At 45.7% G+C, this 14,157-nt stretch overlaps 1 protein-coding gene across 3 annotated transcripts in view; it reads right to left on the bottom strand.

The window, feature by feature from the left end:
* Window positions 1–4,136: 4,136 nt before the first annotated feature.
* Window positions 4,137–14,157, bottom strand: part of LOC140731939 (SLAM family member 5-like) — a 460,463-nt gene continuing 450,442 nt past the window's right edge. For all 3 annotated transcript variants that reach the window (XM_073053941.1, XM_073053940.1, XM_073053939.1), the window contains exons 4-6: window positions 9,132–9,272; window positions 8,666–8,751; window positions 4,137–6,154 (exon numbers count right to left, since the gene is read on the bottom strand). In XM_073053941.1, coding sequence (XP_072910042.1) covers window positions 6,062–6,154; window positions 8,666–8,751; window positions 9,132–9,272 — 320 coding nt within the window. In that variant the 3' untranslated portion in view covers window positions 4,137–6,061. The remainder of the gene's footprint in view (window positions 6,155–8,665; window positions 8,752–9,131; window positions 9,273–14,157) is intronic.

Below are 14,157 nucleotides of genomic sequence, written 5' to 3'. Positions count from 1 at the left end.
TCCGTGTGCCGTGCAGGTTTGCTGCAAAGTCCTGAATGTGCGGCACAGGGTAGCGGTCCGGTGTGGTAGCCTCGTTCAGCCTGCGGTAGTCGCCGCATGGTCTCCAGCCCCCTGTCGCTTTGGTCACCATGTGCAGGGGGGAGGCCCATGGGCTGTTGGACCGCCGGATGGTCCCCAATTCCTCCATCCTCTTGAACTCCTCCTTCGCCAGTCGGAGCTTGTCCGGGGGAAGCCTTCGAGCACGGGCGTGGAGGGGTGGTCCCTGGGTCGGGATGTGGTGTTGTACGCCGTGTCTGGGCATGGCTGCCGTGAACTGGGGTGCCAGAACCGATGGGAAATCCGCCAGGACTCTGGTGAAGTCTTTGTCGGACAGCGTGATGGAGTCTAGGTGTGGGGCCGGCAACTGGGCTTCACCCAGGGAGAACGTTTGAAAGGTCTCGGCGTGGACCAGTCTCTTCCTTGCAGGTTGACCAGTAGGCTGTAAGCCCGCAAAAAATCCGCTCCCAGGAGCGGTTGGGCTACGGCGGCCAGTGTGAAGTCCCACGTGAACCGGCTGGAGCCGAACTGTAGCCGCACCGTACGGGTGCCGTAGGTCCTTACTGTGCTGCTGTTCGTGGCCCTCAGGGTGGGACCCGGTTCTCTGTTGCGAGTGTCGTAACTCGTCAGAGGTAAGACGCTGATCTCGGCTCCGGTGTCGACCAATAAGTGGCGTCCCGACCGCTTGTCCCACACATACAGGAGGCTATCCCGATGGCCAGCCGCCGTAGCCATCAGCGGCGGCTGGCCCTGGCGTTTCCCGGGAACTTGCAGGGAGGGCTACAGCGGCGGGCTTCTGCGCCCCACCGCTGGTGGTAGAAGCTCCATTGTTCGTTGGTCTCCTCACTCCTGCCTCTGGGATTAGCGGGCTCTGCGGCCGGGCCTGGTCTGGTCTGCTGCTGGGAGCGTGGCCTGGTGATCTGTGCGACGGACGCCCCACTCTCCTTCTTGGCTTTACACAGCACTCCTGCCCGGGCCGCCACCTTCCGGGGGTCGCTGAAATCCGCGCTGGACAGCAGCAGGCGTATGTCCTCAGGCAGCTGCTCCAGGAATGCCTGCTCAAACATGAGGCAGGGCTTGTGTCCTCCGGCCAGGGACAGCATCTCGTTCATCAAAGCCGACGGTGGCCTGTCCCCCAAACCATCCAGGTGCAGTAAGCGGGCAGCTCGCTCATGCTGTGAAAGTCCGAAAGTCCTTATGAGCAGGGCTTTGAATTCTGTGTATTTGCCGTCCGCTGGGGGCGATTGTATGAACTCCTCAACCTGGGTGGCTGTCTCCTGGTCGAGGGAGCTCACCACATAGTAGTAACATGTGGCATCCGAGGTTATCTGCCGAACGTGGAATTGGGCTTCTGCTTGCTGGAACCATAGGTGAGGTCGCAGCGTCCAGAAGCTTGGCAGTTTTAACGAAACTGCATGAACAGATGCGGCGTCGTTCATCTCCGGTCAAAATATCGTTTGGGCCGTCGAGGTCACCAATTGTACCGGTGTGCTACACGTAGCGCTGAAATAACGACACGGACTCTTTTGCTGCAGTTGCAAAAGGAGGTTTATTCAAACTTCGCGGCCTCGCTTTAAAGCCTTCCTGATCCCGCCCTCCCCGGGAGTGCGTATTCACAGCCCCGTCCCGCGTGCGGTCTCTTCCCCTTGCTGGTGAAGAAGGCTTGGCGCCCTCTTTGCGACCGGCCTCAATGCCGGCGCGCACCACTTTGTGAGCCGGTTCGAGTGCGCTGGGAAGTGGGTCACCACAGTCTTATGGGAAGAAGGAAACAGGACGACATCTTAAAGTGTATAAAAATAACAAAGACAAGTGTAACTCCATTAAAAAAAAGAAATCGAACACCAAAACCTTTAGTAAATATTTTTAAAAAGCAAAATCCCAGAAAGAAACTAAAAGTACTAAAGATATCAACATTACAAACCAAAAAAGAGAGCCCACAATTGAAAATGACACAGCAAAAAATAAGGTCTTGTGAGGAGAACAGGATGATAACTTGAAAAGTTAAAAAGAATGAAAGTATCTCTATTAAAAAAAAACAATCAGAATTTATAACAATCCAGCTATTAAGGCATCGAAGCTAAATCTTGTACCAAAGTTGCAATCTTCCAATCTCTTTGCCGAGCGCCTTAATCGAGTTCTGAGATTCCTGCTTGCTGCTGTTCAACTTCACATTTAAGTGATCTGAAATTATCCTCGACTGTCTTTAAAACTCCTTTCAACACAGCAAATTTTTAATTGAGTTTTTCATCTATAAGTTTCCACATCGCTTCAAAAGTTAATGGAGGTGGCTTAGATTTAGGGTCAGCATCTCTTTATCTGTTAGGATCTGTGTCTTTTCCATTCTTGCTTTCTCGTGATCTGGTATACATTTCCAACGGATTAAAATCAATGTCTAAAATTATATCTATAACACGAACCTCGGTGTAAGTACAAAAAAGGGTAAATGAGGATAGCTACAGGTAATAAGAGAAGCCAGGTTAAGACCTCACTCCATGAGCGCCACCCGGAGAATTAAAGATATTTTTGTGAAAATGGAATTTAAAGGTAGTCATGGGTGGTTTGATCGTTTTTTGAGAAGACGGCAGCTTCATAGGTAAAGGTTACTGGAGAGAGTGCTTCCACTGAGAGCGCTTGTGTGAGATTTTCACTACGCTTGACAGAGCTGCAATAATTGCAGAAAAGTATTTCTACCTTATATTGGCTGTGTATTTATCAGATCATTCCTGCTTTTCATATATGTTAGTGTGATTTTAGGTTTTATGTGTTATTTGGTATGATTTGGTAGGTTATTTTTTGGGTCTAGAAAGATCACAAATTTTTCCCATACAAATTATTGGTAATTGCTTCTTCACTTTATGACATTCCAGCTTACGAATCATTTCACAGGAACACTCTACCTTCGGATAGCAGGGGAAACCTGTAAAAACTTATACTATCTGTTTTTATATTTTGTGCTAGTTTATTTCCATAATCTATCTTCCCTTCCTTTTTACTTGCTTAGTGGTTCTTTGTTGCTTTTTAAAGTTTTCCTTATCTTCCAGTTTCCCACTACTCTTGGTGACATTATATGCACAAGCTTTTAGTTCTTTTATTCCCTTAGTTATGCAAGGCTGGCTGTCCTCACCCTTACTGTCCTTGCTTTTAACTGTCCTTTTCCTTTTTTGAGCGCTGTGAAAAATCTCTGAAAGTCTTCCACTGCTCCTCAACTGTCCCACCATATAGCCTGTGTTCCCAGTCTACACTAGCCAAATCCTCCCTCATCCCATTGTAGGCATAAAACCCTGGTTTTAGATCAAACTATTGCACTCTCCATTTCTATTAGAAACTCAATCATTCTGTGATCACTCTTTCTAAGAGGATTCCTAGTGACAAGATCACTAATTTTATCTGTCTCTTTGCACAGGACCAGATCTAAGATAACACATTCCCCTGTAGGTTCAGTGACATGCTGTTCAAGAAAGCCATCACCGATGCATTCCTCCTCAAGAGTGCCTCGACCAACCTGATTCACCCAATCTATGTGCAAGTTAAAGTCCTCCAAGTTAACTGCTGTTCCAATCTTACATGCCTCAGATATTTCTCTGTTTATTGCCTATGCCACTATAATATTATTCAGTGACTGATAGACAACTACCACCGGTGATTTTATTCCCTTTACTTTCACGAGTAGCTTCAGATTCTTCTGCTTTGAGTTGAGTCTGATCTGCGCTAATGAAACATTGCTAGGACAGTGCCATAACCGTAAACTACTTGAAAGTGGTTAGCAGTTTGAGCAGGGTGGTATGATCATGAACAAGGCAGTTGCAAAGAACCACTGACGAGGATTTGATCCAGAATAGCTATCAAGTTCTTGCAGCCTATGTAGATGCAAACAAAGACTGTGGGGAGGATAAGCTAAATGACAACAGGGTCGCACTGTCTATTCCAGCTCTGGGATCAAAAACTGTGGGGCATAGAGGAAATATAGATTAGGGTATAAATACTATTCTCTATTCCAACCTGAAATGCGTGACCTGTTACATTGAGTTATAAAAATGAGAAATGCTGGATGGCTGAAATGAAGACAGAAAGAGCATTAAGAACTAAAGTAGCTTTATTAATTTCATTAACAGTGACAATGCAGACTTTGTGACACTACTGCATACCTGTCTTTTCTGGACAAGCTCATGCAGATCTCTCACACCAGTTGGACATGACATGTTAAATGCTCAACATTGCTTTTTCTCAGCATTATAATGCAATCATTCTACTTTGCTCTAAAAGTGTTGCAATGCATGAACACCCCCAGACGTGTCCTCCACTGTGAAGAATGACACAAGATAATCATTCAAAGCCTCTGTCGTTTTCTCATTCCCCAATATCAATTCAACTTTCTCGTCCTCCACATTCACTTTAGCTACCCTTTTCCGCTTTATATAATTATAAAAACTTTTACTATCCATTTTTATATTTTGTGTTAGTCTCCATGTAGACAAGACAAGAGATGATTGTGCACTTCTGGAAGGCGCCTGTCGATCACTCTCCATTGCACATCAGTGGCTTTGCAGTGAAGAGAGTAAAGAGCATGAAGTTCCTTGGTGCGCTCAGAATGGACAGTCTAATCTGGACCTACAACTCCTCCTCATTCATCAAGAAGTCACAGGAGCGTCTGGCCTTCCTGAGGAGACTGGCCCCATTCCAACAACTCTCTACAGGACATTGAAAGTGTCCTGTCTGGCTGCATCATTGTGTGGTATGGAAGCTGCGAGGCATCGGACCGCAGTCCCTACAGAGGACAGTAAAAGCCACCGAGAGGTTCAGCAGGGCCTCCCTCCCCCATTTGTCACATTTACTGGGAGTGTTGATAAAAGACCCCAAAGTATTGATGAGGACTCCTTCCACCCATCTCAAAATCGCCACCACCATCAGGAAGGAGGTACAGAAGCAACAGGACTGGGACTGACAGGCAGGGAACAGCTTCTTCCCCCAGACTGTGAGACTAATGCCTCCCCTGTCAGCACCGAGGTCTCGTCACTCAGACAGTGAACAGCTTACTGGTCCTGCAGACTACATGTGCTCGGAATTACATTTTATTATTTGTGGTAATAACGTGATGTTTTATGTGTTGTGTGTGGTCTACCTCTTGTGGGTGCGCCACACTCCAGAGGAATATTGTTTCATTTGGTTGTAAATAAAAACAGTCAGATGACAATAAACTTGAACTTGAGATGGTGATGGCAGATAATGGAGGCATCCGGTACCAGAGGGCATAGGTTTAATCTGAGGAGTAGAGGCATTCGAGGGGATCTCAGGAAAGCAAGTTTGCAACCTGAAACACAGTTCTCTCACAAGATTTAAAAGTATCTGGTGAACACTCGAATAGTCAAAGCACAGAGGCTACAGAGCAGGTGTTGGTGAATGGGTTTGGTACAGATGGTACTCGGTGAGCTGTATGAACAGGAAGGATGAAGGATGGGATGGGCAAGTTACCCGATATACATGTCGTACCTACCCTCATGGGGGCACTACCTGGGCCACAAGAGAAACCCATTGCCATATCTACCCCTACCACCATCCCCATCCTGATTTAACACCCAAGCACTCACGATAGCAGCTGTAGAAACCTGGGTTTCAGCACCTAAGTTACAGGGAAAGGTTGAACAAGTTAGGCCTTTATTCTTTGGAGCGTAGAAGTTTGAAGGGGAGTATGGGAGATTCAAACAAGAGGACATGAGTTGGGGGCAAAAGTTTAGGGGTAACATGAGGGGGAATTTCTTTACTCAGGGAGTGGCAGCTGTGTGGAATGAGCTTCCAGTAGAAATGGTAGAGGCAGGTTCGGTATTGTCATTGAAAGTAAAATTGGATAGGTATATGAACAGGAAAGGAAGGCGGGTTATGGGCTGAGTGCAGGTCAGTGGGATTAGGTGAGAGTAAGTGTTTGACATGGACTAGAAGGGCCAAATAGCCTGTTTCCGTGCTGTAATTGTTATATGTTACATGGTTATAGAACACGGATCACATCCATGGAGAATGGATGACTCCTGGTTCACAATGGGTGGGTCATTTGAGGGGACCTAGGAGCCTTGACAGTGTCATACACGGTGGGAGTAATCTCCATCGTCTCCTCTTGACTGTGAACCTGCAGAGAAAGCACAGATTTCAGAGACGAGATGCAATCCAGGACACAGTAAATGTAAGTGGGAAGACAAGACCATTCTCTCATTCTGCAGATACCCTCATTCCTCAGCACTACCTACCCCTTCACCAATCTTTATATTATCCACAAACTTTGCCACAAAGCCACCAGTTTCATAATCAGAATCACTGACGTATAACATGAAAAGTCCCCAACACCAACCCCTGTGGAACACCACTGGTCACCGGCAAACAACCAGACAGGGTCCCATTCCCATTCTGATATGTCTATCCATGGCCTCCTCTGTTGTCAAAATGAATCCAAACTCAGGTTGGAGGAACAACACCTTATATACCGGCTGGGTAGCCTCCAACCTGATGGCATCTAACTTCCGTTAATGCCCCTCCTCCACTTCTTACCCCATCCCTTCTTATCTCCCATTCTTATCCCATTATCATCCCATTCTTATCTCCATCTCCCTCTGGTGCTCCGCCCACCTCCTTTCTTTCTCCTGAGGCCTCCCGTCCCATGATCCTTTCCCTTCTCCAGCTCTGTATCACTTTGGCCAATCACCTTTCCAGCTCATCCCACCCCCTCTAGTCTTCTCCTATCATTTCACATTTTCCCCTCCCCCCACTACTTTCAAATCTCTTACTATATTTCCTTTCATTTAGTCCTGACGAAGGGTCTCGGCCCGAAACGTCGACAGCGCTTCTCCCTATCGATGCTGCCTGGCCTGCTGTGTTCTACCAGCATTTTGTGTCTGTTGAAGGTCCCCTTTATTCCCACTCTTTGTCTCCTGCCAATCAGACAATCGTCTGTCCATATCGAGAAAATGTGTAATTGCTGGAAATCCAAGCAACACCCGCTGAATACTGAAGGAACAGAGCAGGCCAGGCAGCATCTATGGAAATAGTCTCAGACTGACCCTTCGTCAGGACTGGAAAACAGATGAGAAGTCAGAGACAGAAGGTGGGGTGAGGGGTGGGGAGGAAGAAGTATAAGGTGGTAAGTGATGGGTGAAACCGGGAGAGGGGGAGGGTGAAGCAAAGAGCTGGGAAGTTGATCGGTGAAAGAAATAAAGTTCTGGGAAGGGGGAATCTGATATGAGAGGCGAGAAGGTCATGGAAGAAAGGGTAGGGAGGGGCACCAGAGGGAGGTGAAGGGCAGGTAAGGAGATAAAGTGAAAGAGGGAATTGTGAAGGGGAGAGGCAATTACTGAAAGTTTGAGAAATCCAAGTTCATGCCATCAGGTTGCAGGCTACCCAGATAGAATACAAAGTGTTTCTCCTCCAGCCTGAGTGTGACCTCAGTGCTGAAGCAGAGGGTGTTGTGGACTGACATGTCAGAATGGGAATGGGAAGTAGGAATGACATGGGGGCCACTGGAAGATCCTGCTCTATCCCAGCCAGCTCTCTCTCATACCTCTGTAATACCCATTGTACCACTAATAAATCTCACTTCAGCTTCTCCCTCTCAGACTGCAGGAGGGAATATATCATATCATCATCACTTTCTTCTAGGGATCCTTTACCTCAAGCTCCCTGACGAAATCTGATCAAATGGCAGTGACTGGGTGTGAGGGTGTAATCTACCCCAGTGACTGGGTGTGAGGGTGTAATCTACCCCAGTGATTGGGTGTGAGGGTGTAATTTACCCCAGTGACTGGGTGTGAGGGTGTAATCTACCCCAGTGACTGGGTGTGAGGGTGTAATTTACCCCAGTGACTGGGTGTGAGGGTGTAATCTACCCCAGTGACTGGGTGTGGGGGGACTGTGTACCCCAGTGACTGGGTGTGTGGGGAGGCTCTGTACCCCAGTGAATGGGTGCGGGGAATGTCAGTCTACCCCAGTGACTGGGTGGGTGGAGGGGTGGTGACAGTCTACCCCATTAACCGGGAGCAGGGAGGGCAGTGTACCCCAGTGAGCCAGGGTTTGGAGTGTACCCCAGTGATGGGCGGGTGTTGACAGTGTACCCTAGTGACTGGTTGTGGAGGGAGGGGGATAGTGGACCTCAGTGACCTTGTGTGTGTCTGGGGGGAGCAGTGTACTCCAGTGACCGGGTGCAGGGGAGTAAGTGTGCCCCAGTGTCTGGGTTTGTGTGTGGAGAGGTGCTGTGACAGTGTACCCCGGTCACTGAGTGTGTGGGGGCAGCGTACCCCTGTATATGAGTGGGAATGGAATCTTGCTGCCCTGATTGAACCAATATGAAGGTCTCTGTTCAGTTTGAGGGGGATTCTCTTTGTTTATTGCCCGGGATCTCACAGAGCCTTTGCTTATGTTGCTCAGCTCTGTGGAATCTTTGACAGGACTGTAAGGGCGCTCAGCTTTGGCTCTCAATGTGCCTGCGATTGTCCTTTGTGCCAGCAACACCCAGTGGTCTGAGGATGGTCCGAGGACATTAAACTAGTACCCCTTCCCTAGGTAATGTGGCTGTCCTTCAGACTGTGAGAGTGGTCTCAGGGGATTGAAGAGTTCAGTCTGCAGTTTCCCCTCCCTTCACATCTCCTCTTACCATCTCGTTTCCCTCTGGAGGCTGCCGGTTGGTTGCTGGTCTGTTTATTGGCTGAACTTCTGAGTAAATAGTGCAGGGACTTGGCTCTGTGGAGCAGAGGAAGAGGAGATGAGGACCAGGCCGCACCACAATGTTTCCTTCATACCCCAATTACTGTCACCCCTCTGCACCACATCCACTGCCAATCCCCCATCTCTCCTGAACCCCTCCCTCATCTCTCCTTTCCCTCCCACCCTCCACGCACTGATTCCCTGCTCCCTATGACCTCTTTATTCCTTTCTTCAACCACCCACCTCCTCCCTCTCCCACCTGCACCCCATCTCCTATCGTCCCCACACACCAACTACATCCCTTCTCCCACCGTTTGTCCCGAGATGTGAGGGTCAGGATGTGAGACACCTGCCTATACCGCTCCCCTGCTCCCCGGCCCTGCCCGGTCCTTCGGGTAGGACAGTTGAGTACTTGCCTCCAGGCCTGCTCCCTTCTGTTGTCCTCTGGGTGGAACACTTTTTCCGATAAAAGTAAGCCCCAAAGAAAATGCCAGAGATGCAACACATGGTGACTAGTACGACTGGAATGATTGAACTGTTGTTTGGTGATTTGATATCTACACCGGGGAGGAGAAAAGTTTTAGTAAACAATTCCATTCTCACACTTCTACCTCTCATCACTCCCTCCCCTCCATTACCCCTCATCACTCCCCCTTCCTCCATTACCCCTCATCACTCCCCCATCCTCCATTACACCTCATCACTCCCTCGTCCTTCATTACCCCTCATCATACCCCTCACCTCCATTACCTCTCATTACTCCCCTCTTCTCCTACTCCTCATCACTCCCTCCCCTCCATTACCCCTCATCACTACCCATCCTCCATTACCCCTCATCACTCCTTCCCCTCCATTACACCTCATCACTCCCCATCCTCCATTACCCCTCATCACTCCCCCATCCTCTATTACACCTCAACACTACCCTCTTCTCTATCCCTCATCAATCCTTCCCCTCCATTACCTCTCATAACTCCTCCATCCTCCATTACACCTCATCACTCTCCTCCCCATTGCCCCTCATTACTTCCCTCACCTCCATTACCCCATCACTCCCCCATCCTCCATTACACCTCAACACTCCCCTCTCCTCCATTACCCCCATCACTCCACTCTCTTCCATTACCCCTCATCACTCCCCTCACCTCCAATACCCCTCATCACTCCCCTTCCCATTACCCTTCATCACCCCTCACATCACTCCCCTCCTCACCATTACCTTATAAGACCATAAGATATAGGAGCAGAAGTAGGCCATTTGGCCCATCTTGTCTGCTCTTCCACTCAATCATGGGCTGATCCAATTCTCCCAGTCATCCCCACTCCCCTACCTTCTCCCCATACCCATTGATGCCCTGGCTAATCAAGAACCTATCTATCTCTGCCTTAATGCACCCAATGACTTGGCTTCCACAGCCACTCATATCAACAAATTCCATACATTTGCCAGCATTTGACTAAAGTGACTTCTCTGCATCTCAGTTCTAAATGGATGTCCTTCATTCCTGAAGTTGTGTCCTCTTGTCCTAGACTCCCCTAACATGGGAAATAACTTTGCCATATCTAATCTGTTCAGGCCTGTTAACATTCAGAATGTTTCTATGAGATCCCCCCTCATTCTCCTGAACTCCAGAGAATACAGCCCAAGAGCTGCCAGACGTTCCTCATCTGGTAACCTTTACATTCCTGGAATCATTCTCGTGAATCTTCTCTGAACCTTCTTCAATGCCAGTATATCATTTCTAAAATAAGGAGCCCAAAACTGCACACAAGTTCCAAGTGCAGTCTCATGAGTGCCTTATAGAGCCTCAACATCACATCCCGGCTCTTATATTCTATACCTCTAGGAATGTATACCAACATTTCATTCACCTTCTTCACCACTGACTCAACCTGGAGGTTAACCTTTAGGGTATCCTGCACAAGTCCCTTTGTATCCCTGCATTTTGAATTCTCTGCCCATCTAAATAATAGTCAGACAGTTTATTTCTTCCACCAAACAGGAAACAGGAAAGGTATGACCACATTAATAAGGTTGTATTATAGACCACCCAATAGTCAGCGAGAATTGGAGGAGCAAATCTGCAGAGAGATAACAGACAACTGCAGAAGACAGAAAGTTGTGATTGTAGGGGACTTTAATTTTCCACACATTGATTGGGACTCTCATACTGTTAAAGATCCAGGTGGGTTAGAGTTTGTAAAATGTGTTCAGGAAAGTTTTCTAAATCAATATATAGATGTACTAACTAGGGAGGATGCAATATTAGATCTCCTATTAGGAAATGAGTTAGGGCATGTGACGGAAGTGTATGTGGGGGAACACTTTGGTTCCAGTGATCATAACATCATTAGTTTCAACTTGATCATGGATAAAGATAGATCTGGTCCTCGGGTTGAAGTTCTAAACTGGAAAAAGGCCAAATTTGAAGAAATGAGAAAGGATCTGAAAAGCGTAGATTGGGACAGGTTGTTCTCTGGCAAGGATGTGATTGGTAAGTGGGAGGCCTTCAAAGGAGAAATTTTGAGAGTGCAGAGTTTGTATGTTCCTGTCAGGGTTAAAAGCAAAATGAATAAGAATAAGGAACCTTGGTTCTCGAGGGATATTGGAACTCTGATAAAGAAGAAGAGAGAGATGTGTAACATGTATAGGCAACAGGGAGGAAATAAGATGCTTGAGGAGTATAAAAAGAGTAAGAAAATACTTAAGAAAGAAATCAGGAGGGCTAAAAGAAGATATGAGGTAGCTTTGGCAGACAGGGTGAAGGATAATCCTAAGAGCTTCTACAGGTATGTTAAGAGCAAAAGGATAGTAAGGGATAAAATTGGTCCTCTTGAAGATCAGAGGGTTCGGCTATGTATGGAACCAAAAGAAATGGGAGAGATATTAAATGGGTTTTTTGCATCTGTATTTACTAAGGAAACTGGAATGGAATCTATGGAAACTAGGCAAACAAGTAGGGAGGTCATGGAACTTATACAGATTAAAGAGGAGGAGGTGCTTGCTGTCTTGAGGCAAATCAGAGTAGATAAATCCCCAGTACCTGACAGGGTATTCCCTTGGACCTTGAAGGAGACTAGTGTTGAAATTGCAAGGGTCCTGGCAGAAATATTTAAGATGTTGATATCCACGGGTGAGGTGCCGAAGGATTGGAGGATAGCTCATGTAGTTCCGTTGTTTAAAAAAGGCTCAAAAAGTAAGCCAGGAAATTATAGGCTGGTATGTTTGACATCGGTAGTAGGTAAATTATTGGAAGGAATACTAAGAGATAGGATCTACAAGTATTTGGACAGACAGGGACTTATTTGAAAAAGTCAGCATGGCGTTGTGTGTGGTAGGTCATGTTTAACCAATCTATTAGAGTTTTTCGAGGAAGTTACCAGGAAAGTGGATGAAGGGAAGGCGTGGATGTTGTATACATGGACTTCAGTAAGACCTTTGACAAGGTCCCACATGGGAGGTTTGTTAGGAAGATTCAGTCGCTAGGTATACATGGAGAGGTAATAAATTCGATTAGACATTGGTTCAATGGAAGAAGTCAGAGAGTGGTAGTGGAGGATTGCTACTCTGAGTGGAGGCCTGTGACTAGTGGTGTGCCACAGGGATCAGTGCTGGTTCCATTGTGATTTGTCATCTATATCAATGATCTGGATGATAATATGGCAAATTGGATCAGCAAATTTGCTGATGATACAAAGATTGGAGGTGTAGTGGACAGTGAGGAAGGTTTGCAAAGCTTGCAGAGGGATTTGGACCAGTTGGAGGAATGGGCTGGAAAATGGTAGATGGAATTTAATGCGGAAAAGTGTGAGGTATTGCACTTCAGAAGGTCAAACCAAGGTAGAACATACAAGGTAAATGGCAGGACACTGAGGAATGCAGTAGAACAGAGGGATCTGGGAGTACAGGTACATAATTCCCTAAAAGTGGTGTCACAAGTAGATAGGGTCGTAAAGAGAGCTTTTGGTACATTGGCCTTTATAAATCAAAGTATTGAGTATAAGAGTTGGAATGTAATGGTGAGGTTGTATAAGACATTAGTGAGACCAAAATTGGAGTATTGTGTGCAGTTTTGATCACCTAATTACAGGAAGGATATTCATTTTTCATTTTCAGAATCTTTTTACTGGTACATAATCTTCTATAGCCATAAAATGATACAAAACTTCAACAAATTAATATGTATACAATTAATAAAGCTGAATAAAAAAGCTGATCATAATATATGAAAATGAAAAATAAATAAAGAAAAGAAGAAAAAAAGAACCCCAACCAACTAAGAAAAAACCCACTAATAGCAAAAAAAAGGGGGAAAAACCCATTAGGAATCAACCCCCGGAGCAATACGTCTTACCATCATCTCTCTATATATAAAGAAAAAGAGTCATCAAGCACCAATTCATGTTTATATAGAATAAAATTGGAAGGAAACAATATTGAATAATTCAAATTAAATGATAATATTTGTCAAAAGAGCCCCATCTTCTCTTAAAGTCGAATCGGGGATCAAAAGTTCTACTTCTAATTTTTTCCAAACTGAGACATAATATTACTTGAGAAAACCATTCAATTAATGTAGGGACAGAATTATTTTTCCATTTTAATAAAGTAGCCCTTCTTGCCAATAATGTAACAAAAACAATTACATATTGATCTGAAGATCAAATACCCTGAATATGATGTGGAACTATTCCAAATAGAACAGCCAGTCTGTTAGGTTGTAAAATAATTTTCAGAGCTTTAGAAATTGTAGAAAATAAAGATTACCAAAACGGTTTTAATAAAGAACATGACCAGAACATATGTGACAAAGTAGCTACTTCAGTTTTACACCTATTGTAGTGGTTATCTATACTAGGGAATATTTTAGATAGTCTCTTATTTGTTAAATAATAACGGTGAACAATTTTAAACTGAATTAAACAGTGATTGGCACATATAGAAGAATTTGTTTTTCAAAACTCGCAACCAATCTTCATTAACAAAGGTCATATTAACCATATAACCATATAACAATCACAGCACGGAAACAGGCCATCTCGGCCCTCCTAGTCCATGCCGAACACTTAATCTCACTTAGTCCCACCTACCCGCACTCAGCCCATAACCCTCCACTCCTTTCCTGTCCATATACCTATCCAATTTTACCTTAAATGACACAACTGAACTGGCCTCTACTACTTCTACAGGAAGCTCATTCCACACAGCTATCACTCTCTGAGTAAAGAAATGCCCCCTTGTGTTTCCCTTAAACTTTTGCCCCCTAACTCTCAAATCATGTCCTCTCGTTTGAATCTCCCCTACTCTCAATGGAAACAGCCTATTCACGTCAACTCTATCTATCCCTCTCAAAATTTTAAATACCTCTATCAAATCCCCCCTCAACCTTCTACACTCCAATGAATAGAGACCTAACTTGTTCAACCTTTCTCTATAACTTA

This window comes from Hemitrygon akajei, chromosome 8 (genome assembly GCF_048418815.1).
Source record: "Hemitrygon akajei chromosome 8, sHemAka1.3, whole genome shotgun sequence".
NCBI classification, from domain to species: Eukaryota; Metazoa; Chordata; class Chondrichthyes; order Myliobatiformes; family Dasyatidae; genus Hemitrygon; species Hemitrygon akajei.
This window is presented reverse-complemented; position numbering and strand designations above follow the sequence as displayed.